General features: G+C 59.8%; 1 protein-coding gene across 1 annotated transcript; it reads right to left on the minus strand.

Annotated features, from left to right (window-relative positions):
- Positions 1-1,892: 1,892 nt before the first annotated feature.
- Positions 1,893-18,205, minus strand: NPEPL1 (aminopeptidase like 1). Its single transcript, XM_054573345.1, has 12 exons — positions 17,931-18,205; positions 17,162-17,347; positions 16,494-16,664; positions 13,437-13,526; positions 12,891-12,972; positions 11,082-11,224; positions 5,886-5,963; positions 4,908-5,008; positions 4,190-4,313; positions 3,721-3,897; positions 3,155-3,265; positions 1,893-2,650 (listed from the first exon to the last, which is right to left on the minus strand). The coding sequence occupies exons 1-12, from the start codon at positions 18,078-18,080 to the stop codon at positions 2,492-2,494; spliced, it is 1,572 nt and encodes a 523-aa protein (XP_054429320.1). The 5' UTR covers positions 18,081-18,205; the 3' UTR covers positions 1,893-2,491.
- Between the last annotated feature and the right edge of the window lie 9,659 nt (positions 18,206-27,864).

Raw genomic sequence — 27,864 nt, forward strand, 5'->3', positions numbered from 1 at the left:
CCCCCCAGAACCTGGGCTTCCTGTAGGGACACAGGCGGGGCTCTCAGCCCTGGGCTCTCCCAAACTTTCAGGCCTGATCTCACCACTGCTGCCCAGAGCCGCCCCGGGAGGGGAGGGGAGGGCAGTCCCCCACGGTCCCGCAGCTCTGGAAGCGCTCACGGGTGGGTGGCTCACTCCCATACGCAAGCCGCCAGCGCCAGCCTGCATCGAGGCTTCCTTCTCTGACATGGAGGCCAGCGGGGTCTCCCGTTCTCACATCCGCTCCCAGGCCCCCAGAAGCCCATCTGCTCCAGCAGGATGCCGGGCACTCTTTCCAGCCCTGGTACCCGCTTCCCCAAGGAGCCATTTCCCTTCTCTCGTGACTACCGGGTACCAGGCTCTGCTGCTGGCTGCCCTCCAACCCCAGGCAGGTGCTGGGGCCCCAGACCCACCCACAGGATGCTGTGCAGACCCTGATGGTCCGTGTTTGCTCCCCGTCCCGCCCGGCTGAAGGCAGCGCTACGGCCTCCTCTTGCAGGACGGGGTGCCTACCCTTCCACGGGGCAACGCACGGTGGTGGCGACCATTGTGGCCAAGTTCAGCCGAGAGCACGTCCTCAGCGTGGCCCCTACTCTGTCACGGACAATGAGCTCCACGACCATGGGCTCAGGCTCTGTCCAGCATCTTCCTGGACGACTCGCTGGAAAGCATGATCAAGTGGGCCCGCCTGCGCCCACCTGCTCCCCGCGGCTGGCCGCGCCCCGGCCCAGTCACCAGGGCTCCAGGGAGGCTGCGGGAAGCAGCCGTCCCGTCCTCAGGGAAGAGCAAGGCCTTTGGCTGGCAGCCCCTCGCCCCCTGCCGGCAGCCCCCTCACGCCAGGCAGGCCCGCCAAGGCCCTGAGCCTGCAGCTGGTCCCCAGCTGGGTCCCTGCTCCCAAGGCCGCCCTTGTGCCCGCACAAGGGAGACTCAGTTCTGTCCTGTTCCTTGGCCCTGTCCCCTGCAGCCCCCTGGCGGGGGGCGCGGAGAGTGCCCGCCACCTGGAGAAGGAGCTAGCCCACCTCAGTGACCTCGGTCTCCTTCAGGGCATCTCACGGGGGAGCTGGTGAGAGCTACTTATTGCAAGGCCATTAAGCAAGCTAATGACCCATGAAGGCTCCTGGCCCTTCCGGCCGCCCTGGCCGTGCCTCCCCGGGGCTCACACGGCCCGCTCCCCACCGACTGCCTTGTGACCACTATTATGGTTACTTCACGTGCCAGGCCCCCGCTTTCCCAGCTGGGGCCCCGGTTTCGGAGCTGCTGCCTGCCTTCTCCAGCTGAGCGAGGCTGTGCACATGGCAGGCGGTTAATAAATATTTATTCAGGTTCAAGCCCAGAAAGAGTCACCTTGATGTCCAAGGCTGGGAAGGAACTTAGAGTCTGGGGACGCTGGGGCGGGGCGCGTTGGTCAGCGGGGCAGGGAGGGCCCGGCCTGGTGGCATGTGTCCGGCAGCCATGTTCTTACTGCTCTGTTCCCAGAGAAGGCGGTGTGGGCAGGGGCCCGGGGGGCCGGTCTCCTCTGGGTCCAGGCGGCTGCGGGGATGGAGCACAACGGGATGGGCTCTGCCCACGCGCTGACCCCAACCCTGGAGCCGCTGGTGCCCGGGGGCCCTGGAGCCCCTCCCCTGGGCCCAGGAGGGAGGTCTCCCTGGGTCCTGGCAGGGCCTTGCCCTACGGCCCTAGGATGGTGCCTTCGGGACCACTGACCCCGTCTGACCCAGCACAACGCTCGGCCTCCTGATGTGCTGGGGTCTGGGGCGGCCTCGCCTGCAACCCAGGGCGCTCAGAGCCTCAGGCTCATTTGGGAGAAGGCGACAGCACCCCACGGGGTGGGGTTCTCACACAAGGTGGAAGAAAGAGGGAGACAGAGGCACAGACGTGGTGAGGTGCAGCCGCATTTAATTCAACCACCGGGGGATTCTAAGGGGCCAGAGTAGATGCCCCTTTCATTCTCAAAAGTTGAGCCTCCAAAGCAAGTCACCTCCATCCTTTGAAAGGGGTCGGCTGCCTGGACACGGTAGCAGCCCTGGCCTGGGGCGTGGGCCTGGGCCTGGGCTGTGATATGGGGGTCATGTGCGGGGCCTGGGGCTGGGAACAGGGCCACGAGCACCCATCTCGGGCACCATGGGGATGCAGGAGGCCTGAGGGCCACCAGGCCAAAGGCACCGGGGCTGCCCATGTGTCCCGGGGCCCAAGGTCACGCAGAGGCTGCAGGCAGGGGCGCAGTGTGCAGAAGCTGGCGGGAGGCCCGCAGGCCATGCAGACAGCGGCGGCCCTGGTGCTCCCCGCCCCTCCCCCAGGGCCCCAGCAACCCCTGAGCTGCCTCCTAAGACAGAAGGAGCCATTTCCATTGCCACGACAACCATAAACAAAAACAAACCAAAGCCCCTTATGCTATTATCTTCCAATTGCTTAAAATTAATTAGTGCAAAGTGAGGCGGAGCCCTCGGTCGCTGGGCCAGGAGGGCGGCCGGCCTCACACGAGTCTGCGCCTCTTGGAGTCCCTCTCCATGTCCCCCTCCTGGGCGTCTGCCTCACAGCCGAGCGGGGACACCAGGTTCAGCAGAGGGTCCTCGGAGGCTTGCCCGAAGAGCGCCAGCAGGAGGGCCACGCCGAAGCCCGTGGCCCGCTCCCCCTGTGGGCAAAGGGCAGCTGGGATCCTCCGCCGGTCGAGCCAGACCCAGGCCTCCTCGGCGAGCCCGCCTCTGCCAGGAGGGGCTCTGGACCGGGGAAAGGACGCCCCCTCCCCTTTTCCTGCAGGCCCCCCGCAGCTGTCCTGCCACACTCAGGGCCAAGGAGTGCGCAAGGGTGAGGCCCAGGACCCTGGGCCTCTTGCCGAGGACGGGCTGGCTGGGGCAGGACCGCACACAGCAGCCACTCCGTTCCCAGGGATGAGGAGGACAGAGGTCAGGAGGGACCGCAGCTGGCCAGGAGGCTGGGCCCCAGCGATATGACCCTCGACACAGAGCGTTTCCGATGAGCCCAGCCTGCAGCTCAGAGCCAGAGAGGGCTCCGGGCGCGCGCGGGAGGGCGGGCGGCGGGCCAGCGGGGAGGGGACGGGTGGGAAAGCAGGCTGGCGGGCCAGCCGAGGAGGCGTCCCAACGGCGGCGGGGGGACGCCCCGGGGGCCCTGGACTCACGGCATGCACAGGCGCGGCAATGTCCAGGTGCACCCAGACCCCGGGCCAGTCGAAGCCGATGTGTGAGGCGATGAAAAGGCCGGCACAGGAGCTGGGGCTGTTGTCCCGGTCCTGTGGGGACAGAAGGACGGAAGGTGACCCTTCCCCGCCTGGCAATGGGGGCATGACTGTGGACACTCCCACGGCCCCGGACCCTCCCTGCCATCTTCAGCCACCGCCTCCCCTGGTGTCTGAAAAAAGGGGCCTGGGGGGAGGGTCCCGTGCAGGGGGCAGCTGAGAGGGGCCCGGGACCCCAAGGACCACCCTTGCATGTGGGCTGAGGCCGCCTTCACGCTGGGGCAGGGAGGCAGCCACACCCCCGGCGGCGAGGACACCCAGTACCAGACGCGGTGGACGTGCTGGCACGGAGCCCAGCGAGGGGTCCATCTCTGTCCTGGACACCCCCTGCCAAAGCACGGAGCTGGGGGCTCCTGGGGGGCCCTTGTCCATGCTGCTGGTTGGAGGTTGGCGGGGTCGCTGACTCCACGAGGGCAGCCCACCCGGCTCGGGTGCCGCTCTGAACCTACCGCCACGGAGTTCTTCATGTCGGCCACGGCCGAGGTGAACTCGCTGAAGTGCAGCTCCGGGCAGTAGACGAGCGGGTGCACCAGGTCCCCGCACTTCCTCCCAGACTTCACGCAGGCCGCCTCCCACTCGGCGCTGTTGGTGAGCACCGCAGCGTGGTACTTGCCCGTGGCGATGCCCTGGGAGGTGGCCCCACAGGGGACCAGGGCGAGGTGGGTGGAGCGCCCAGGGAGAATGGGGCACAGAAGGCAAGAGGGGGCAGAGAGGAAACAAAGAAACCAAAAGGGAGGTGGTGAGAGGCAAAGACAGACAGAGGGAGGAAGGCGCCCCATCCTGTCCCGGCATCTAGGCCTCAGTCCACGGCTCTGCGGCCCATGCCCTCCCTGCGTGCCGCAGACCCCCACCCGGCTGATGAAGATGAAGTGAGAGCAGCCCCTCCCACCCGGAGTCCAGGCGGGCTTAGACTCCCACCTGCGCCCCGGTCAGCGTGGCCATGTCCAGGATGATGTCGGCCCCCAGGTCCTTGCAGGCGTAGGACACGCCGTCTGCCAGCACCAGCCTGCCCTCGGCGTCCGTGTTGTTGATTTCCACAGTCCTGGGGGCAGCAGGGACCCCACTCAGGATGGCACTCCCTGGGGCCCTTGGAGGGAGCCCCTTTGGAACTGGGGGGGGGATCCTGTCTAGAGCCCTTGTTTCTGCAAACCCTCTGGGATCAGAGCCACCACTGTCCCCAACAGCCACGCAGTGCCAGGCCTGGAGCAAAGGCCGCTGGGTCAACCCCGCCCTGTCGCTGTCCAGCTGGGAGCTGGGGCAAGCCTGTGCCTCGGTTTCCTCATCCGTAAAATGGGAACACAGGCTCATGTGGGTGACATTTACACAGTTCCTGGCCCTGGGTCAATGTGGAGGAGGGTGTGCTGCTCAGGGTAACCCTGGGGACGCGTACCCATGTGTGCATGGGGGGCAGGGGCCATCCCGCTAGAGCAGGCTAGATCCCAAGCTCCTGAGCCTTGACCTCCGCCCTGGACAGCCCTGGGAGCAACCCGCCTGTGGCCCAGGCCTGTGGTACCGGACCCTCCCTCCCGCCTGGAGTGAGCAGGGTGGAATCTGCCTGCAGCCGCGGTGACTCAGGCCGACCAGCCTGGCCAGAGGGAGCCGGGCTGACGCGCAGAGACCCGAGGGGCGGCCTTACTTTCCCGAGTACAGCAGGTGGATGTCGTCAGGCCGCGTCGCATTCGGCCCCACTGCGTTCTCAGCCAAGCAGAACACGGCGTGCAGGTTGTCCTTGAAACCCTGGAGGGGAGGTGGGCAGAGGCTCCAGTTAGAGGCCCCTGCGCTTCTCTCGGGAGGCAGCGGGCCCTGGGGGGAGGGTGGGGCCGGCGGCGCGGAGCCAGGTGACCGCCTCAGCGCTGGTGCCCGCACTCCTTGTTAGTCTCCAGCCGGCAAGGGGACCAGAGAGCAGAGGGCTCGTGCTCCTTCTGCAACGCCCCCCTGCAGGGCTCCCGGCGGCCTGTGGCTTGTGCCTCTGCTTGAGAGAGACCCTAGAAAGGCCCATTTTCAACACGCTGAGACAGGCAGAAGCAAGAGCCGGCCTGGCTCTGGGCCTGGCTCCAGCGGTGCAGGCCCCGCGGCCCCGTTAGAAGCCCGCACCCCATGGGCACCCAGCCCCGCTTCCTTCTGGGATTTCTGCTTCTCTCTCAGGGAACGGGCTGGGCTCCTGAATGGCTTGAATGAGGAACTTTGCCAAGACCTTTAAAGGTCCGTATGTTGAGTTTGCCCCCAGGAGCCATGCCAGGCAGGCAGGCCCTGCGGCGAGAGGAGGCCTTGGGCTTAGCGACAGAAGGGCTGGCCTCTCGCACGCGGCCTGAGGGAGCCACACAAAGGGAGTACGTCTCCCCTGCGGTCAGTGCACACCGCACCTTTGTTGCAGGAACACTTTTTACGGCACAGGGTCTTCGCACTCCCGAGGACAGTCCCCAACCTCACCGCTCCCCCAAGTGATCATGGCCTCAGGGCAGGGAGTGGCTGCCCTGGAATCTGAGCTCCCTCCCATTTCCCAAGCTTTTGGCCTCTGGTGGACGCAGACCCCCAGGAGGCACAGGGGAGGCCACAGGGAGCGTACCCAGGGAGCCCGCCCCAGCCCGGACTGCAGAGGTGGGACCCCGCTCACCTGCTTGATGGCAGCTCGGAAGGCGCCCAGGATGGCGGCGGCGCCCCCGCAGTCCCTCTTCATCCCTGGCATGGTGGTCTGGGGATGGCGCAGTGGGGGACAGAGGGGTGAGAGGGTGCTGACCCGTCGGCAACAGTGCCCCACCCGCCCGGCCCCGCCCTGCCCCGCCCTGCCCGGCGCCCCGCAGCACTCCCCAGGCCTGCAGGACCTAAAAAGGCCAGGAAGTGCCTCAGAAGCAGTGGGAAAGACTGGCTGGAGACCGGGGGACCCTTTCTGGGCACAGCTTTGGGGCTTATCCAACAGAACTGCACCAGGCGGGGGGGACAGCAGGAGGAGAGTGAGGGTGAGGAGGAAGAGGAGGGAGGGAAGGGCGGGCCCCGCCGGCTGCCACCCAGACTCAGGCACAGCCACCGTGGCCCGGAGGCGGGGATGTGGCCCGTCCCCAGGTGGCCCGGGGAACAGGCCCCACTTCCCCGCACTGGCATTTAAAGCCGTCACCATCTGGCCTCATTGTCACTTTCGTTCTTGGCTCTCTTTGCTCCTCCACATCACTGTCTTGAACGACCCGCTCGGGTTAATGTGAACTCTACAAATGTCACTGTCACGTCGCCAATCCCACCCCCACTGGCGGGGACACCGGCCGCCCTACCGCCCTGCCTGCCATCCACTGGCATCTCCTGGGCAGAGCGGTCTTGCGAGAGGCCGCCAGAAACAGAGGCGCCCTCCTGCCACCGCGGTAAATGTGATTCTCTGTAAACTAGCGGAGAGTGGTTACATATTTTTACATTTTATAGGTTCCCCACGCTAATTGACAAGTTCATATTTTAAATTAACAGCAGGTCATCACATGTAAAGATTCGGGTTTGAAATGTACCGAGTGATGTTTTGAACCTTTATCGGATTACGTGAGCCTTGAGTTTTAATGGAAACTATTTTTAGATATAAACTGAGCTGCTTTTACAATTAAATCGAGTGAAAATGACCCAGCTGACACTCTTGAAAATAAGCTCTCTCTTTTGACCTAAACTGCGAGAAAGCACAGGATTGTTTAAGCAGAAAAACAAGGCCTTGGGTCTGCAATCAAACTACTTGCAAAAAAGCCCACAGAAAACAGCTTGAGGTGGTCACTGGAATCGCGTCCCTGTCCCTGTCCCTGTCACTGGCACAGCCTCCCGACTACGGGCAGACAAATGCCACACGGCAATGGTAGCATTTCTCATGTACACTTCGCAGCATCCGCGCACCCATTCCTACTTGTGTCAAAGACACGATCCCCATAGTGGCACTGAGGTGGCATTTGCCCTTTGCACTGGGCTGACGCTCGCACCTCTGGGCCACAGGCACAGCTCAGAACCAAGCGCTGGCAACGCTTGGCCTTGTTTCCGGTCCCCAGGAAAGTGCAGCACGGGCAGTTTCCCTTGCGTTTCCTGGCCGGAGCGGTCAAGTTATTTACTTCTTACAAATCTCAGCCATCGAGTACAGCTGCTGTCGACATTCCGCGGGACGGAGTGGAGCCCACCGCGGCCCCAGCAACGGAAGGCTGGTTAGAGGGAGGCGGGGGCAGCCCGGAGCTCCGACCCCCTCCCGCCTGTTCCCTTCTTCCTTGAAAGAACAGCTCAAATACAATGGTTATCTGGCAGCTATTTTCTCAAAAATGAACAAAGTGGGCCTCTCCCTTCCAGGAAAAGTTCCATTGTTATTTGTTGCCAATGGTAAAATTTGAGCTTTTAAGCAAAAAAAGAAAAAAAAAATCAGAACTTTTGGAAAACTTCTATCTGCCTCCAGCTTCCGAATACTCAATGACTTTTAAAAATAAGATGGGTGGTGATGTTAACAAATACTTTTTAAAAAATATAATATGACGAAATGTGTCAAACTTGAGTTCTACATAACTCTGCGAACAGTATCGTCCAAACGACCCATGCACAATATTACAAAGTCGTGCATTCACAGCCCGAGCTAGACCAGTCGATTTTAAGGTAACGGCATAAACTCCACTGACGTTGTTTCAGGTTCCGCGTTAGAACTAACCTCGCAGGAGCTACTGCTTGTCAAGTTTTGGTATAATAGCAAAGGAAAATGTTCTTGGTTCTGTGAAGTGTACCAAAATACTTCTCCCTTTTCCACTTACGAAATAAGTGAGGCCAGATTTTCTCTTTCCGTTCAACTGAAACAACATATCATGATCCTCTAAATGCAGAAGCAGCTATGTGGGCACAGCTGTCTGCTAGGCAGGCACAGAAGAGATTCGAGAAAAAGTAAAATGGTGCCGTTCTTCTCACTGAGTTTTTTCACTTTGGAAAATATAGTGATTTTCCTATCCGCATTAACATGCAGGTCATGTTAACAATGGCTTTACCATTGCATTGTTATTTTTAAATGAATTAAACATGCTTTTGAAATTTCCGTTTTAATTTCTAGTAGGGTAAATATCAACACACATCCCCCTTATACACAAAAGCTCTTTGGAGCCCTATTCTTTAAGAGCGTAAGGGGCCCTGAAACAAGCATATTTGACACCTGCTAGTTCTTGCTGGTCCAGATTTGTCTTTGAAACCTTTGGAAGTGGAGTTGTGACTGTTCCTGCTAAGCTGGGAGCTGGTGCCACCAGCCAAATGGCCAGTTCCCAGAAAGCCCAGCTTCTCACTCTGACCCTCCGAGAAGCCAGCACCCAGAACAAGCATCCGACCCCAGGAGCAACAAGCTCGCAGCTCTGCCAGCCAGCTCGCAGCTGCCTCCAGGGCGAGGGTGGGCGGGAGGGGGCGACCGGCCCCAGGGAAGCTAGAGGGACTCGTCGTCTGGGGAGAATTGAAAAGCAGTAATAAACCGACTAAAAGTCAGTCTTCCTGTTGTCATTGGTGGTAAATCAGTCTGAAAAAACCTGTTGTTGGTTGAAGTGAGTCCTAATCATATAAATAAAAGCTTCAAATTGCCCATTTTAATTACTAATCCTTTTAGAAACATTATTCTAATGGATGGTAATAACTGCCCCTTCGCAGCAGGCCCAGGCGCACAGCCTCGTGGCACCTCCAGCTGGGGACAGTCCCCGACCTCAGGGGCATGGGCGGGGCCTGCGATGTCACACGCCCCTGCCTTCAGGCAGGGGACCCCTGGTCAACTGCAGCGCCCTGAGCTTCAGGCCTCTTTGCTTCTCTCAACCTATGTGAACGCCTGGAGTTGTGTCTAAAACGTTGTTACTCCACAGACGTTTGAAGGCCACTAGACTCAGTCTCAAAGGACTGAACACATGGACAGCATCACCATTTCTGGAGTTTCCTGGGGGAGGGAATTTCTAGCAGTCTCTACCAAGCAATCCTTAGGCTGAAGACTTTTCCTGAGTAGGGGCGCTTTGGTTGCTGCAGGCCATAGAAACGCCTCAAAATTAAAATTCATAGTGTTTTTATCAGCCATGAGCACAGACAGACCGACAAACCTGGGACCTCTTTCCATCTAGTGTATAAAGATGTGGAGACCAGTTTTGATAAAGTCGTGGACAAGTCTGCAGGCAGTCAGGCCGGAGAACAGAAACTGCCAGGCCAATACCCGCTACCACTGCCGCCACAGAGGCAGGAGTTTTTCCCATTAAAAAAATGACATTAATGCGACTTAACAGTGTTAATCCGTTACTGTTTTCTTCATTTGTATTATAATATTTATTTTAAGTTTTTTACTGGCGTGAAAAGATATACGGAATTCAATAAAAGAGAATTCACTGTTGGTTCAGTCACTATTAGTGGTTTGATTTTTTTTTTTTAACCTCTATTATAATTAGTTTCATTTCCTGATAGTTTTGTTGTTTGGAGAAAGAGGAAAAATGTTTGAAAACAATAACGAAAACCAAAAAACTCCAGATCACTCACTGTAGGGAAAAGTATACTAAACAAATCAGAAGGGCAAAAACTAGCAGCACAAAGCCTACCCTCGGCAGCAACTGACATGGGGGCTCAATGTGAGAGAGGCGGCAGGGAGCGGCGGGGCCGTGTCCCGGGCCGCCACCGCTGGGCCCGGCAGAAGGCTGCCGGGTAGGGATGCGGGACCGGCATTGCCGGATTGTCTGAGTTCACAGAAGGCCGGAAATCCAGTCTTTCGGGAGAATTCTTTCTGCCTTTAAAAGCTGGTAACTAACTCAAACTTTAGAAGACCATTTGGGGCCCCGGCCGGTGGCTCAGTCGGTGGCAGTGTCGCCCCGACACACCAAGCGTGCGGGTTCGATCCCTGGTCAGGGCACGTACAAGCATCAACCAGTGAATGCATCAGTGAGTGGAACGAGTTGACGTTTGTCTCGCTCTAAAATCAATAAAATTGAAAAGCACACCATGTGGGTCGACAGGACACCTCTGTGCGCCACGCAGGCAGCCGGCGTCCGGCGTCTGCTCTCGCCGTATGAGCTCAGCCTGTCCTCTCCCTGTAAGGCTTTCTCTCAGGGGCCGTCCATTCCCTTCCTTTCAGACACATGTCTGCTGCTTCCAAGTCCCCCCCCAGTTTTTGGCCCTTAGAGCCCAGCCCAGGCCTGGTGCACAAGTTGGCTGGAGGGAGCAGATGATGGCACCTGGCTCCTGTTCCTGGTGCCACCGGAACTCCTGTGCCCAGCGGGCTCCAAACATGCTGGGTATGGAGGAGGGCAGGCCACTGGGAGGCCGACAGGTCGGGCACAGGCCAGCATTCCTTAGGTGCCCGTCCTCCCGAGACAGGGACCCTCAAAGGCCACCCGCAGGAGGGGCAGCTGAGGTTTCAGCCTCACAGCCATGCTCCCCGGCCTCTGGGTCCAAATGCCCCTGGCTTGGCCCAGGGCGGCTGTGCCGACCACCCCGAGCACTCGGTCCCAGGGAACCTGGGCTGGCCGCGGAGACCGTGGGGTCACCCAGCCCCCCCGCCTTCACACAGAGAGGCACCAGGCTCCCTGGGCGCGGCTCTCAGGGTTCTGCTTTCCTGCCCTTCAATCATTTCTGCAGCTCCTTCCTGACTCCTCTCCAGGTTTTTTGTTTCCGGACCCCTGTCTGCAGTGTGAGCACGTGATTGTGTCCCTCTCAGAAGGGGAACAGGGTCCGCTGACCCTCTTCCTGAACCCAGCTCCCCAGAGGCATGCCCAGCTCCGAGCTCCCAGAAACCTGGCCGCCTTCCTCCCGCCTGAGAGCCAGGGACCCTCCTAGACCCCCGCGCCCCGGGACCACCTGAGCGCCGGCCCCAGCAGCTCACCTTCCCTTTGATGCTGAGGCCCCCAGTGTCATAGACGATCCCTTTGCCCACCCATGCGATGGTCTGGGTGGCTCCGTCCGGGGTGTGGCTGAGGACGGCCAGGGCGGGGGGATGGAGGGCGGCTTTGCCAACACCGTAGATCCCTACAGGAAGCACAGGGAGGGGCTGGTCAGGCTCAGCTTGGGAGGGCTCCCCACAGCCCCCCAAGAACAGCAGCTCTCCCACCGGAAATGTCCTCTGGTCCTGGGATCTTTCTCCTGGAGAGCTGGGTGTCCAAGCCAGTTCCTGGACCTCCTTCCTGGCGCCCCCCCCCCCCGCCCCCACCAGCGGGAGATGAGGAATGCAAATCAGTTCCAAAGCTCTGGACTGCAAACGGATTCTAGGCGAAGCATTGTGAGGCAAGAAAACCCGCTGAGAAAAAAATATCGTATCGTTCCCAGGAAGAAACGAACAGGCCTGCAGAATGAAATGCCTTTTGGACAACACTCCACGGTCACTCCAGCCCACGCTCGCCCTCCCGTCCACGAACCCTCTGCATTCCCAGAACACGGAGCTACCCTTTCCAAGGGCACTCCAGCCCCACTGCCTCACCCCGTCTTCTCAAGAAAGCCATGGCCGGCTGTGGGCACAGCCCACGCCTCAGGTCCCCCAACACCACAGTTGCAGCAACCAGGACAAGGGCTGAGAATGGCTGCCTGGCAAACTCCTACGCATCCTACAGGACCCACCGCGAAGGGTGTCTTCTCTGTGAAGCCTCCCCCGACGGGAGAAACTCTCCCTCTGCTTGCAATTGATTTGCCTGTGGCGGCACCGCTGAGATGGTCCCCCTCCCCCATGGCCCCTGTCCCAGGGCTCCCATGATCTCTCCCGCCCAGGACGGGCAGGACCTCGTGACTCACGTCTGCACACGGTGGAAGTGAAGAGATGCCACCTCAAAGGCCAGGTTACCCAGAGACCTTGCCTTCCTCTCTGACTCTGAGCTCTTACCCTGAGGGAAGCAACTGCCAGGCTGGGAGCCGCTCAAGGAGAGGCCCGCATGACAAGGAAGAGCATGCCAGCCCCTGGGGCCCACTGGCAGAACCACGGGTGGGCCTGCCTGGGGCGGGGGGGCACACACCCGGCCCCGGTCAAGCTTTCCAATGAGGGCAGCCTTGGGGAGACCCCGCCCACAGAGCTGTGAGATCATCCATGTGCATCCCTTCCAGCTGCGACCCTCTGGGGTCGTTGGAACTGTGGCCACAGAGGACACACACAGTGACCTGCCCCCAGCCTGTCTGAAAGAAGCGGGTTCTGAGCTCACCGCGCTGGGGTGCCCAGGCAGTGGGGCGACAGGGCTGGTGGTCAGGGCGCACTCTCTGCGGAGGCGGCTTCGAGCCGAGCTGTGCGGCGCAGGGCAGCCCTGACTCGAGGGGGTCTTTGGGGCAAGGGCTGCAGACGGAGGGAGCCACGGTACACGGCCCGGGTGTGGACGGGACCGTGTGTATTCGAGGAACAGAAAGGCCTGCTGAGTCGGCCCTGGGACCAGGACAGCAACGTGGAGGAGACCGGAGAAGGGGCAGAGGGGGGGACTTGGACCCTGCAGCTTCCAGGGTCTGAATCAGAATCTGAATCACCGCCCCCGCTCTCCCCGAGAGACGGGCCGCTTCCCAGGGTCTGGTCCCGCAGTGGGCCTCAGGCCAGCTTCTTTCAGGACGAAGCAGCGACAACACACCACACGCCCGCCCCCCCCCGCCCCCCGCCGCTCTGCCAGCCACGGCACCTGGGACCCCTCCCCGAGGCCAAGACCTGCGAGGGCCAGCCCCCACCCACCTCCAAATCCCCTCGTCTTCAGCTCCTCGTCCCGGATGACGGTGGGGGTGATCCCCAGCTCTTTTCCAACTTTCTTAATCTCCTGGACGTGGTCGTGGAAAAAACAACAACACAGAGACACGTGAAGGCGGCCTGACTCAAGGCGAAGCCCGGGCTCTGCGCCAGCGAGGAGCTGATGGCTGGGTGGGGGGGCGGAACCGGGCTCGGGAGCCAGGGCGCTGACTCTCGCTCCGAGTGTGATTAAACCCAGGAGGACAGGCTCACCCTCCAAACTCTGCAATTTCCTGCAGCTCATGGCTGGAGTCCTGCAAAGGGGCCTCCGAAGGGGGCTCTGTCCCCGCTCCGCCCTCGATGGAGCCGCGGGCCCCTCAGAGCTGGGTGGAGAGTGGAGCTCTGTCCGCAGCAGCCCCAGGCGTCCCCGGGCGAAGTGCAGAGACTGTGAACACTGTTCCCCTCTGGCCCCCTCTGGCCCCCGACCCTCCCCGGGGTCTGCCAACCCCCGTCCTGGGCTGGCCCCACCCCCAGCCCGACCACAGGTCGACGCACCTCAAGGAACGTGTCTGTGTGCATCTCATTGCAGGGCGTGTCCACGATGCGGGCTGCCAGCCGTACGCTCTCCGTGGTGTTTGTTAAGCACTAGGAAAAAACCACAGGCTGTCACGAGGGCCCTGGGGTCAGGCAGAAGGGGCTGTCCCTTTTTGTCCGCTGCCCTGGGGACCGAAAGGCCTCAGAGGCACACGTCACCTGCGGGAGGCTGCGGGGCGGCTAGCAGGACGGCGAGGGGCAGGTGGCGGGGGAGGCAGGAGTGGTGCCACTTGCTCGCCGACCTCCAGCCTGCCGCCTACAGAAGGCTGGCACCCGGCTCGGCATAAGAAGGCCCGCCCTCCTCTCCAAGCCGCCTGTCCTGCTGCTCTCCTTCTCCCGGCAGCAGGTGGCCCTTATGCTCGGCCCGAACGTGCCCTGGGCATTGCCCCCACCCTCTCCCGGGGCGGGGGGTGCTGCCCTCTGTTAAGGACACATCTGAGTGCCCCGGACCTGTAAGGCAAAGCCCGGGCCCCCACTGCGATGGGATCAGGAGGCCTTCGGGAGGTCAGGAGGGTGGGGCCCCGTGCTGGGATTGGCGTCGCTCTCCGGAGCACTCTCCCTCTCTGCCCTGTAAGGGCAGGGGCGAGGAGGCAGCAGCCATCTGAAAGCCGGGGAGGGAGCCCTCACCAGAGCCCCCCATCTCCGACCCCAGACCTCCAGCCCCGAGAACTGCCAGAGGAAACAGCTGCCGGTTGGGTGCCGCGTCCGTGGGATTTTCTCATGGCGCCCTGAGCTGACGACCACCCGCCCCTTCTCTTCTCCTGGAGGCTCCAGCCATCCTGGGGGACTTCTCATAGGCCACGGCCTCCAGAAGCTTCTCTGGATGCTCCCAAAGGAGGAAAGGCACAACTCTATGGCCTCAGCCCCAGCCCCCGGCCCTCCGGGGGCACTGTTCTGGCCTGAGCCCCTGGTGAGCGTGTGGCAGACCCCCGCCCACCTTTGTTCTCCTGGTCACCTAATGGCCATCCTGCTCCGGGCACAGGGGCCAGGAAAGACAGAGGCCGACCTGCCTTGTGCCGCCCGCCCTCCACCCAGCACCCGGCAGCCGGAAAGGAGCAGGGAATGGATAGCAGCCACTGCAGGCTCTTCGACAGGGGCACACGCACGTCGGCGGACCCATCCCAGAAACTGGCTGCCCCGGGGCCTTCCTGCCAAGAACTCCCATGTCCCTTTTGCTTCCGTCCTGACCTGGAAATCTGCTTTCTCCTCTGTCTCTGCCCCACGCGATCGGCAGCCCCCCACCCCGAGCTCGAGACAGGCGGCCATATTGAAAGGGAAAGGCCGCGCACGTGTAGCGAGAGCGCCGACAGCGCTGGGTGCGTTGGCGGCTTTTCCCGCCCCCCGTGTCGGGGAGGGGCTGGCTCGGGTCGGCCTCACCAGCCCCGCCGCCTCCCAGGCCTTGTCCGGCGCCTGCGAGTTCAGCCTGTCCCCAGGTAGTGAAACCCCAAGACCCCAAAGGCAGAGACGCAGGACTTAACAGCTCAGATATGAGATGTGGCAGTGGGGTCCCACTACCTGCCAGAGAACTGTCCACTGGGAGGGCGAGGGTCCCGCCAGTGGGCGCCGCAGAGACCCGCTGCTCATCTCTGACGCAGCCCACGGCCGCTGTCTGGGAAGAGCGTCAACGCCGCGGCTTGCTGCGAGGGAGGCCAGGCGCCCGCTGTGACGCTGGCATGGGTTCGAGGGCAGAGAGCACGTGTGGGGAGCCGGAGGAAGCTCCCGGGCCCCACGGCGTCGCCACTGCAGAGCCACATGGCCTCAGGGAAGAGCGTGCACCTCGTCCTGCCTTAGCTTCCTCACCACAAAAAACAGGATCGCTCATTCATTCATTCCACCCATGCTCATGCAAGTGCCTACTGTGTGCCAGGCTCCATGCTAGACTCAGAATCCAAAGACGACCGAGGGACGCAAGGCCAGCCGAGACCACAACATGCTGTTCCGTTTGATGCCACAGAGGAGGAGGGAGTGAGAGGCCACAGGGACCTGGAGGGGACCAGGAGCTAAAGTGGTCGCTGTAAGTGAGCAAAAGGCCATCCAGGGGGTCACCACCTCCTGGGCTCACAATCCAAGACAGACCGCGGCGGCAGCGAAAGCCTCTGCCCCTTGCTGGCGAGGCCCCAGAAAGTGACTGCATGTCTCTGGGCCCCAGTCTACTCAACTCCAGGATAAGAATAACAATAGGACCCCCTCAGAGGACCTTCGTGAAAATCCGGCGACCTGACCCCAGGGGGCGCACCCACGAGCTCAGGGCAGGGCCTGGTGCCTGGCAGGCACTGGAAGACCCTGGCTATCACGCGACCAGCCTTGCCTTCCCGAGGCCCAGGGAGGGTGGCCTGGAGGCAGCAGGGCCAGCTAAGGGACTACCGCGGGGGTCACGAGCAGTGGGCATGGGCGGAAGCGCCCCAAGCGGTGGCCCTGGGCCAACTGCTGGGAAAATCATGCCTCAGAGCAGCTCCCTGCCCTCCAGGAGCTCCGGAGGTGACAGCGACAGATTTCCCGAGACAGAAGCGGGAGGCGGGAGAGAGGACAACCTGGGTGTGGCTGCTGGAGGGGGCGCTGGAGGTGGGGCGGGGAGAGCGCAGCGCCGGGATCTGGGACGGTCACCACACAGCGGAGGGCACCTGACATTCAGCCACACAAGGGCTTCTGAGCTGGAGGTCCCTTCCGGCCTTGCCTGGCCCCCAAAGGGCTCTTCTGAGGATCCAGTGAAACAGCACATGTGTAGGCCCTCCGTGAAGGGGACCGTGATATGTACGTGCGCAGGACGAGTAACGTGAAACCAGGAAAGGCCGGCTGCTGCCTGGATGCTCAACAAACAGGGCAGAACAGACCGCGTCTGGAAAACGCAGCCCAGCGGAAGGCGGGGGAGGGGCGGGGGGGTACTGCGCGGTGGGGCAAGGCCTCCTGGGCCTTCTCAGGAACGGCAGCAGCCCTCCTGTGCTTCCCGAGGAGGGAGTGCGCTCCCCAGACACCCCTCCCCGCGGCCCGGGCACACTGTCTGAACGTCCAGACACCCACTTGCAAAGTGGACACTTCCACCGGCCCGTTGTCCTGTCCCACCAGGTAGAACTCCACGGTGACGGTCTTCTTCTCCGTGCGCCGTGACGCGCCTGAGCGGTGGGTGAACAGCGGGAAGGCTCGGGCCAAGGCGCAGGCAGAGGCGAAGACGTCTGACCGCTCGCAGACCATCTGCAGCACGGAGAGAACTGGGGTGAGGGGCGGAAGGGGTGTGGGGCGGGACCGGGGGCCACCCAGGGAGGTGCAGTCAGGCGGAGCTGGGGCTCGCAGCGGGGTCAGAGGCCACGGTGCACACCGTCTGGATACAGGCGCTCCAGCCAAGCCACCACCTCGGGCCTTCCCCTAAACCACTCGCGTCTCGCTGCGGGGAAAGAAAACCTCAGTGACCAGAAGCCGTCCGGGGCCTTCCAAGACAGGAAAGCAGGCCAGGAAGGGACCCACAGGAGACCCCTGCGTGGGTCTCCGACTCAGATGTGTCTACAAAACGCATCTGGGGGAAATGGCTTCCCCTCTCTGGCCTCAGTTTCCCAGTCTGCAAGGCAGGGGTCACGGCGTCAGGGCTGTGGCAGTCTCTGGGCTACTGCCGCCCGAGTGCTCTGCCAGGCCCCGCCGAGCTAGGGGCGCTCGCTCCCTGCCAACAGGAGCCGGCTCCTCTCAGCAGCACTCACCACGATGCACCGATGAGTTCCCGGCGGCAGGCAGGTCCGCACAAGCCGCGTGACGAAGTGGGCGGCGGAAGGGCTGTTGTGGCGGCTCACCCGGGAGGGCAGGGCGGCCACAGTGGCATAGTTCAGGTAGAGGGGACAGCTGTCCGTGGGGTTGGGGTTGAGCGTGCTTAGAGCGGCCTGCCAGAGCTGGATGAGGGGGGGAGAGACAAAGACAGACACAAGACTTCACACAGTCCGCATGCCGGGTGACCCCGCCAGGCGTGTGGACGCTTGCATTGCTGAGGGGCACTTGTGCAGGGTCCCGGAAGCTCCCGTCATCCGTAATGGAGACATGTGGCCTCTCCCTAGAGCTCAGTGTTTGTGTCTGCTGGCACAGCTGCACTCTGTGGGGCTAAGCACTGGGGATTTCAAAGGCTGTTTCGGGGGCTGCTTTGCTTTGAACGCAAGAAACCCACGCTGGGAGTACCCAGCCAGGTGCCACTGAAAGTGGGGACAACTGGGCACAGCCATGGGGGTCTGGAAGGAGGCAGCTCCTTCGAGGAGGCCCCTGTGCGCGAACTGGTCGTGTCGAGGCGGCGGCCCGGGCCTGCCTGGAGGCCGGCCTGGCCAGGCCCTGCGCGCCCCGGCGGCGGCGGCGGCGGCAGCGGTGGCGGCGGGCGGGGGGCTCAGGCGCGGGCCGGGCGGGGCCTCCGCGCCTCCCCGCCGCCCGACCCCGCCCGTCCCCCGCTGGCCGGAGGGGCGGCGCAGGGTGGCGGCGGGGCCCGCTCACCTCCTCGGTGACCCGGGGCTGCAGCTTCCCGCGGACATGGCTCCAGGGCACGCGGTGCAGGTGGTGCAGCTGACCGAGCAGCAGCAGCGGCCGGCTCTGCGGGTCCGCGTCCCCGGCGCTCGCTTGGAACTGCAGCCCCACGCTCGCCATCTTCGCCGGCCGGCGCGCCCCACCCGGCCCGGCCGCCGCGCCCGCTCTGCGCGGGCTCCCGCTCCGGCCCGGCCTCGGCGCCGCCCCGGCCCTGCCCGGCCGTCCGGCCCCGCCTCCCCCGCCGCTCCGGGCCGCTCGCGAGACGTGCTGGGCCCGCCCGGGGCGCGAGGGGGCGCGAGGGGCGGAGGGCAGGCCCGGGCCGGGCGCGCGGAGCAGGCCCCGAACTCCGTGCAGGCCCGGAACTCCGTGCAGGCCCCAAACTCCTGGCCCCGAGCTCTGGGCGGGCGGGCAGCGACCCACAGGCCTCCACCCGAGCAGGCCCCAAACCCGGGCAGGCCCCCAAGTAGGTCCTGCCCTCAAAAGGAGGAAGCGCAGCTCTCCAGACAGCCCCTGGCAGAGGGCCCTGGCCCACAGCCCCAGCAGGCAGCCAGCCGACCCTGGTGGCCTTGACCTCAAGCTGGGCCTGGGCAGACTCAGGCTTAACCTCAAGTCCACCGCAGCAGTTTCCAGGGGTCCCGAGTGAACGTGAGCCCAAAGCAGACTCACCCCAGCACGAGACAGGCCCTCCGCGGCCTCTGCGCACCCAGTGGTGGTCCTGGGGGACCCCACGCTGGCGGCCCACCACACCACACTGCACCTGCCTGTGGGTCAGGTTTGGCTTGGCACCGTGCTTTTTGGGTCTGTGCCAGCTCTGTGTTGTATAAGGCCCTACCGGCCAGCATGTGGGGCAATGCTGGGTCTCGCCCTCCTCTCTTAATGGGCTTTGCAGGTTGCTCAGACCCTTGCTATTTGCCAGGCACTGTCCTGGCTATGCCAGGGGTGCCAGGAGGGAGGGCTTCCACCCAGGTTGCTGTTTCTGGCCAATTACCAGTCCAGGCCTTGCCTGGTTGAGTGGGGGACCCTCCCCCAACCCACCCCTTTGCAGGATGGGTCACCTGGCAAGCGTCTAGGCAAGCTGCAGCCTCCCACCCCGCTTAGGGAGAGAGGAAGGGACGGAAGAAAGGGGCAGTCGGTGGGTGGTTTACAAGACAGCCTCTGAGTCACCTGTCATTGAAGAGCAGGTGCCTGGAGGGTGTTGGGGGGCGCCTGGTGGTTGCGGGGGTGTGACGTTGGTGAGGGTCCTGGTTCCTGCTGTGGCTCAGATACGGATTCAGGGACTGATGACCCTGTTGTGGAAGGAGTACCCAAGAGTCGTTTCAAAATAAAAACGTTACCCCACCCTGCCCATGGCCAGATAATCAAAGGCCTTCGGTCGGCACCCCTCCCTATCACCCCAGCTGCTTTCAAGTACCTCTCTTACTGTTGCCTCTTCCTGATCAACCTTTGAAGTAGCAAAGGCAACTCCCTAGTGTGGCCTGAGGCTTCCAGCCGCCTCCTAGCCCGTCTCCCTGCCCTGACCTGCAAGCCGGCCGCCAGCGCACTTGCGCCTCCCCGGCCGCTCCCCCACTGCCACTTCCGCAGCTTCCGAGCTGTGGTTCCTGGAGAACTCCCGCTCGACTCCGGGCTTCAGCATCCTGCAGGCAGGTCGCTTAGTCTTTCTGCTCGGGTGCCGGCTCAGAGCAGGTGCTCGAAATGTCGTTGTGGAGTGAATGCGAATAATTCCTTCGAAACCCTCAGCTTCCCCGACATAAAAGTCCGTGCTAATTGGATCTTATTTTCTTCAAAAGATCTTACAGCAGCTGAATGTTTTCACACATTTGTAAAGGGTACGACGAGCACGTATGAAGATCTATCACTCTTTTCTTCTGTTTGCAAACACACCGCAGACGTGCGCAGGGCGTTCTAGCAGGGGGCGGGGCAGCAGGGGATCGTCCTAGAGGGCAAGCGAGGTGAGCGGTGCATGGTGGATGAAACAGGGCTGGCGCAGGCAAACAGGACGGGGGAGGTGTCCAGGTAGGAAGAGGCCCGGCAGGGGCGCGCGGGCCCGGGGAGTCCCCGGGGCTCAGCCTAAGAACAGAGAACAGGCGGCAGGGCGTCGGTGGTGGGCTGCAGAGTCTGACTCACGCCTTTGACTTTTGCAAACAGTGGAAGGATCCAAGGGGTGCTTTAGAAAGCCAGATCCTGGCCGCTGTGTGGACAGGGAGTCGGAGGGGGAAAGAAACTGTCAGGGGCAAGATGATTTGGGAGGTTCTTTCCTTTTAGATGGCCCCAGGACAGGAGGAACACGATGATTCAATTCAACCACATTTATTGAACACTTGTTCCACATGAAGCAAGAAAGAAACGGTAGATGCTCGTTAGAAGCAGATATTACTGATTCTGGTTTTCAGCCTCTCCTGAGTGGAAGAAACCCAAACGAAACAGAACGTTAAGGAATTATTCCACTGCAGGTGCCTGACAGTTTCCTCAAGATGGTACCCGACTGGGCAGATACACAAATTTTCAGGACAGGGCACCTTTCCCTGTACTTCCCTGACTTCCAGCCAAGTAAGATAGGCAGCACTTGGTTCGTATAAATTTTTATGAAGCCGTTAACCCACAGGTGAGTATCCATGCAAAACTCAGCTCAATTAAATTTTCTTTAAAAAGTGAAAATGTAAAATAACTTATCAGATCTTTAACGTACTCTAAGAAGAAACTTAGGCTTTTGGTGACTTGAGACTCCACTGGGCATTCAGACTTAATTTAGGAGGTGAGGGAAAGACTAAAAACTTCTGGAAGAAACCAAAATAAAGTTCCCGGGACTTACTAGGAAGTTGTGGGGTACGATGCGTATTCTAGACACGCCTCTGAAACCCCGTCCCGTGAGAGGGCTCTGGACGTAGGGCCCGCGACTCGTGTGTGCGCTGCGTTTTAGAGTTCACCCTATCAAATCCCCTAACACCTGCGTGGGCTCAGCCCATTGCCGCGATGCTCCCAGATTCCATCGCCGCCTGCACGAGGAGACACGGACCCCTCCCCAGGAGCACTTGTTTTATCTTTCTGGTGCTTTCATTCGCTCATTCCACATAAATTTACTGAATATCGATTCTGAAAACCTCCAGGCCGGGTTGGGCTTCGGAGACACAACAGTGCGCGCGCATGCACAAGGGCGGGGAGCACATACAGAGACACCCAGCCCTGGGAGCTGAGCCGGAGATCCTGGAGCTGGCTCCTGAGGGTGGGTGGAGAGCCAGACAGGCTGAACCCTGATAAGGAAATGGTTCAGCAGGGGCCCAAAGTACTAAAGGGCATGGTCCATTCCAGAAACCACAAAAGCTCGAGCAGCTGCACACTTTACGGGCATGCACCGTGCGCCAAGCCAGGGAGTTTGGCCTTGACCTTGTGGGTAACTGAAAACCTGGGGAAGGTGCCCCAGTCAGGACTGATGTGAAGTCAAGGCAGGGCGCACGCCTGATTGAGAATGACCTGCTGCTTCTTCCTCACGGGAGGAAGAGGAGGCAGGCTCAGCTCCTGCCACCGCCCGCCTGCGCACCATCCCGGAGCAGCTGGCCTGGAACGGGGGCCTATCCGACAACGACAGGGCCACTCGTGGACCTTGCCGAGCGCTGCCTTGCGGAGTCTGTGCCTCCCCCGGTCTTGCCCTCCGTGCCTGGCCACCAGGGAGGGCCACCGGGGTGGGCCCCGGCTCCTCTTCGTAAATATTGTCAGACACGCTGCTGCCGGGAGGGTTTGTGCCCCGCGTGCCCCAAAGGGTGGGAAAATGAGTTGATCGCCATGAAAATCATTTCTCTGGAAACAGTTTTGAAAATGCATTAACTTACAGAAAAGTTGAAAAACCAGTACACATCATAACCTCTACCTACATTCAGATATGTGTGTGTGTGTGTGTGTGCGCGTATTTTTTCTTCTGCACCATTTAAAATTAGTTGCAGACACTTAACCCTAAATACCTCAGTGAGTCCCTCTCAGGAGCAAGGCCACCCTGTTCCTATCCATGGAAACTTGTTATTGAAGAAATGTTATTTATCTAATACACAGTCCACACCGGAGTCTGTATAATTGTCCCCAACCTGTCCTTCATGGCCTTCTCTCTTAAAATCGGGATCCACACAAGCACCAGGCATTCCCTTTGGCTGTCAAGTGTCTTCGCTGCCCCCTGAAGCCAGAACAGTCCCTGCCGTTGTCTTTCCTGGCACTGATACGTCCCCTCGCAGGCCCTGCAGTCGGAACTCGCCCGGTGGTTTCCCCGTGATTAGATTCGGGGGAAATGTTTTTTGGCACCCACAGCACCTGATCAGAAGCCACATGACCCGCGCAGCTCCCGCTATTGGCCGAGGCCGGTCACTTGGGTTACACCGGTAAACGTACATTTGTTCACACAATAAGGCTACGAATCCCTCTTCCTAACTTGTGTCTGGCCCTCTGAGACTATTAGGATGCCCTTCCTGTGTCCCACCAGCCTTTCCCCCAGTGGCCATTGTAGCCCATGGCGGTCTCGGCCGGAGCCGAGCCCTGGCTGCGGCGTGGGGACCTTCCAGCCTCCCCGCCCCTGAAGTACAGAAGACCTCCCTGCCGCCGCTGCCCCTGGGGCTGGTTACATCGTTTGTGGGGCGAGTGCACACATGAAGATGCAGAACCTGTTCTTCAAAGAAGAATTTCCGGGTGGCGAAGCACTGACCTCAACGTGCAGCCCCGTGTGACAGCGGTGGCTGCACACCCAGGGGGGCCCCCCGGCCCCCCATTACGTACGACCCGCGTGGACCTCCAGGACCGCCCCCCCCAGGGTCCCCGCCGAGGCCAGCGAGCCCCACCCGGCCGGCTCCTGTCTTTTGTACACTCCTAGCCGTTCTTGAGTACTTTTCTCCTTTCTGGAACAATAAGAGGATCCCCACTCACGTTCCCTCCTTGCCCCAAACCTAGAGTCAGCCATTCCTCCGAGAAGCCCGTGTCCTGTGAGTGGGGGCGACGGGGATCAGGGAACCCAGCCCCCAGCGCAGGTGCGCCCACTGCTCCCGCATCCGCTGTCTCTGACCCTTTTGCAGGACAGTGTGAGATTTGTTTTCTTCGCCTCAGAAGGCCGCAGCGGTCCCTCCAATTCAAACCCCACGCTGCTGGCCTCCGTGGCACCTGCCGCTGCCACCATCAGTGTCTCCCTCTCCCGCAGGGAGAACCCCGGTCCCCAGGCACCCTTCGGGGACAGTCACCCATCCTTCCCTGCAACACTTACCAAACAGCCCCACTCCCGACCACAAACCTACTGCATCGAGTTCAAGATTGCCTAACAGTATTTCCTTTTTCTGTTCTTAAGAGTGTATCCCGCTGGTACGTTCAAAACTGATGGGTTTCTGTGTGGTACATCTACCTGGGGCACATCCAGTTCCGGAGTTTCTGTCTGCATCCAGGGTCAGCGTGTGCGGTTGTCATCGCGTTTACGGACCTTCTTTTTGAATAAAGAGAAGGCGTCTGTGGTGGGGACTGTGAAGAGGGAAGGGAGCTCAAAGGAGCCCCCCCCGCCTCCCACCCCGTTTCCACTCTTTCTCCTGCGGGGGAGCATTCTTATTCGTTTTTGGCCTTACCTTTTCTGTTTTTCATTTGTTTAAAAACATGAGACCACATATATTCATGCCTCTGACACAAAAGGTAGCGCGTTGCCCACAACCCTTTGTGCTTCGCTTACAACGGCACCGTTGTGGCAGCGGCAGGTAGGGCCCAGTGTTTCCACCTCCAGACAGCGGTGGGGTGGGGGCGGGGCGGGGGAGCGCTAATAAAAATGGACTCGGGGAACCACTTCTTTATAACAAAAAGCCTTCCTTCGAACATCAGTTCGGAGGACTCCGCGATACGACGAGGGACCGCGCCAGGCGCTCTGGAGGTCCCTTGCCGTCCTACGTGGCCTAAATTATTCTTCCAGGAAGGCGAGGTGTCAGGTAGCAGTAACCCCCGTGTCTCGGGAACCGGATTCCTATTTACTTCTCAACACTGGAAAAATTATTTTTGTAGCTGCAGAAGTTTTCAAGGGCATATTGAAGACATGGAGCCTGGGGCTGGGGGCACCGCAGGAAGGAGAAGAGAAATAATTAACAGACCGAATGGCTCCACATTCCTCGAAACAAACTCGGCATACAAACGCGGGGATGTACAGAAAAGACGAAGGGCAAATGTGTATTTTGATCGAGAAATCTTTTCTTGAGAAAAACCTTCACTTGCAAGATCTCTTTAAGCAGTTTGTTTCTCCAGGGTACGGAAAATGATTCAATCTTCAAACACCTGAGTCACATTTTTCCCAGAAACACCTCTGTGGTATCTCAATGTGGATCTTTTAAAAAGTGAAAGGGTTTTGGCAGCTGAGCCGTGTGGGAAAAGGGTGGGGGAAAGAAACATGAACCAGAATTGTTTGTTTTTTTCCAGGGCCAGGGGAGGGGCATAGACTATCTATATTTACGTATACAGGGTCCGGATGGGGTGCGGTTGGAAGGGTATACAAATGTCTCACACGAGACGGACAGCTATTTGACCATTTCACCTAAATTGTCCCATGGTGGGCTTGCATGTGATGTTATGTTACAGAATTATGTGCTTATGGTTTTGTAATAAAAGAGTTTGTGATTAAAAAAAGGGGACACATTTGTGCCAGACCCTGTATATGTATATTTTTTCCTCACTGAATCTGGAAGCTTCTGTATTTTGGGCTCGCTCATAGTTACGGATGAAAGGTGCTGAAATGGGGAAGCCTTTCTTCTATCGCAGTGCAGGTTAAAACGCTCGATTGGAAATAAGATCACTGATCCCTTCTTACTGATTTATAAACCTTGACGGACATTATAACCCATCATAGCAGAGTACAAAGAGCATTCCAAACAGGTTCATGGGTCTCCTAAGATCTTCATAAATTCAGCAATACTTACACATTACCTAGGAGAACCATAAAAAGACATTTCAAAGTCTTTTTCGTGACACGCCCGGGACACAGTAAACATGCGCTATAAAGCACAACTGGTTATACCGTGAACTTGGCAGCCACACCTGAGACCTGGTGCGTATACCAAGGGTTCCCCTCTCTTTTTTTATTTTTCTTTAAATGAGAAGTCACTTTCCCTGTCCCAACTCTCTTGGGGTCACAGAAAAGGGAGGATGGGAGGTGAGTGGGGACCAGCCACCCGCTGGGACCAGCGCTCTCCGCAGCGATGTTCGGCCTTCTTCCATTGCACAGCACATGTAACCTAGTTACTAAAACTCTGCGGGCACACCAAAAAATAGGGTTTTTTGCAGAGCGGACAGAAAAAAAAAAAGGGTATACTTTTGATTCATTCACACCAGCTGTCTATTGTGTTGGCTCTTGTCATTTTTTTATTTGACAATCTAAAGGGGAAGAGGTCAGTGCCCCTGCGTAAATGGTCAGGTAGTGCGCATTGCAGAGATTCTTGCGCCTTGCCGGGTGACAATCGCTCACACTGCAGAAACTGGAGGGGACGGAGTGGCAGGGATGGCAGCCAGCCTGGGGACTTACCAAGTCTGGGTTCACGGTCTGCTGGTGTGCTCGCGCCTTTGCTGGGGACCTCCGCGGCCCCTCTTGTGCAGGACACATGATGTGTGGCCCGCGTGAGGCACGACGTAAGTGCTGAAATTCTGTGTACATTTAATTATTAGCATGAACGGAAGGTACTGTCATTGTTTAACTCAGCCGACCTTTTAAATGGATAACCAACCTTGAGGCTTAATTGGATTTTAAAAAAAAAATCAATTTCTCGGCATCACACAGTGTGGGAACGAGGTGCTACATTCTCTGGCGATTGTAAAATCAGTTTTGCCCGAGACCATTAAAAAAATTTTTTTTTGTTTTATTTACAACGTTCAAATGACACGACCCATCCTGGTAGGTGCTGGGTGCATCCATGTACCTTTCTTAAACCACCGCAAATGCCCACGTCTGCGCCCCAAGCCCCATCACAAAGGAATCATTCCTTTCCATCAGTGGGAGGCTTAGTCATCAGCAGCCATCTCTTTGTACCAATTACACAAAAAACTGAGCTGGGGATAATGACACATCACCGTCTGCAAATCTCTCTTAGCCTCAGTCGGCTCTCATCTTTGTACCAGGAAAAAAATCCTTGAGGAAGCTTTTACCAAATCACATCTTGACCATTAAATCTTTCTTGAAGAAGGTCATTTAATTTCATGCAAAGAAATGAACGATTAAAATGGCAAAAGCAGTCCTGGTCCAGAATGAGAAAGAGGGAAGATTCTAGGTCCCGCCTGGGGTCACAGCAGCCCTGCGACCTCGGCAAGCCCTCACACGGGCCTCCAATCCCCTTCTGGAACGCGGGGGCGGGGGGGGCACTGGGGTCCCCACTCAAAGCGCCACGGTAAAGACACCGCGGGCTCCCTCACGCTCCCTCTGAGACGGAGGTCGAATGACGCCAGTGAGGACCCTCTTGCCTCCACGGTGGCATCTTTTTGTAAAATGAAACGGTGATTGCTAATGGCGGAATTTGGATGATTAGCTAAAAGCACTTCTAGAACAATAGTTGACAAGCAGAAAACGCCAAACCCAGTGGTCTATTCTAACTAAGCCTCGTTTCATGGACAGTGTTGAACGGATTCTCCTTGAAATGGTCCCTTTGACCCAGATGCTGGGGGCTCAAGTGCAGGCTCGGGAGTGCAACTACCCCGAGCACCTGGGACCGTCCAGGGAGCTCATGAGGACGACTGGACAGAGGGCTATTTTCTTTCCTCAGTTGGCCAGGTAATTGTGACTGTGGAATGTCCCTCTGTGTTGTCAGAGGAGTCCCCGTAGGCTGGCTGGATGATGTCACGGGCGTGGAGGCGGGGGCAGGACGCAGAGGAGCCACGGCCACCGCCATTAACCGGGAGGCCTGACTCTGAGCCGCTTTCTGCCGCACTGGAAGCTCCCCCGCGCCACCTGCTCGCGTCCTCGCCGGCCTCGCTCTAATGGCCGTCATTCAGCAGGGGGTGGTTTTGCCCTCAATTTCAAAACAAAACTAAGCAAAAACAGCACGCAACAAGTTAAGAGGGGGCGTCCGGGGTGGTGAGGGGAACATGGAGAGAGAAAAATTCGTTTTTAAGGGCAAACACACAGGAGTCGACTGTTCGAGGCCCACAGTGCCACGGACGCGGTGTCAAGTTCCAAAGCGTGGCTGATGTCAAATGAACCAAGTCTGCCTAACTGAATCTGAGAAGAAATGGAAATTTCACCGTGGAATCAGCACCCCTGAACCGCTGTCCTGTTCTCCCCCACGAACAAACGCGTGTCCCTTCTGCAAAGCCGTGGCATCCAACGCTCCACCTGGCTCCCACGCTTAGACTAGAGGAAGGGACCCCATGACCGAAAGTGAGCCCACGTGGAGAATACCGCGTGGAGAACATGCCATGCTTTGAAACGCAGGGACAGATTGCGCTGGGCCGGGTGAGCGGTGGGGTGCAGGGCGCACAGCTCCAACCAGCAGACCAGGAAGTGGCTGAGGGGACTCAAGCTGGGCGTTAGGTGCAGGGTTCTTGAAGGACGTTCTCAACGGTCAGCAGGGCGAGCCTACGCCCACACTGCTCTGCCGCCACCTGGGCGCCAGAAGGGAACCCCGACACCCGCACTCCGGGCACACCCGAGGGCCAGGCCGGAGCCCGCTGCCCGACACGCCGCGTGCCTGGTTGAGCCTGCGGCACTACCTCAAGAGCGGGCCACGAAAGACGGCCAGGAAAAGCCCCGGAGGCGGCCCCACGAGCAGCGGGTCACCCCCGCTGGGCTGCCCCGTCTGCGGCAGGCCTCGGCAAGGCGCAGCTCTTCAGCGCTGTTGCTGGTCTAGAATGTTCTTGAGGCCTAAGGGACATGTCTATGCTGTGGGTGGCTGTTGGGCAGCTGCAGGGAGGTCACGTCTGGTCACAAGCG

Source organism: Pteronotus mesoamericanus, unplaced genomic scaffold (assembly GCF_021234165.1).
Source record: "Pteronotus mesoamericanus isolate MK-2021 breed Mesoamerican mustached bat unplaced genomic scaffold, CSHL_Meso_final contig_25, whole genome shotgun sequence".
NCBI classification, from domain to species: Eukaryota; Metazoa; Chordata; class Mammalia; order Chiroptera; family Mormoopidae; genus Pteronotus; species Pteronotus mesoamericanus.

What these genes read in the sequence shown, in the direction of transcription:
- NPEPL1 (XM_054573345.1), bottom strand. Translation starts at nt 18,080, where the DNA reads ATGGCGAGCGTGGGGCTGCAGTTCCAAGCGAGCGCCGGGGACGCGGAC. An exon ending in AGCCCCGGGTCACCGAGGAG is followed by an intron (nt 17,348 to 17,930) that starts GTGAGCGGGCCC and finishes CCCCTCATCCAG; the next exon opens with CTCTGGCAGGCCGCTCTAAG. An exon ending in CCACGCTGACCGGGGCGCAG is followed by an intron (nt 3,898 to 4,189) that starts GTGGGAGTCTAA and finishes GCCACCTCCCAG; the next exon opens with GGCATCGCCACGGGCAAGTA.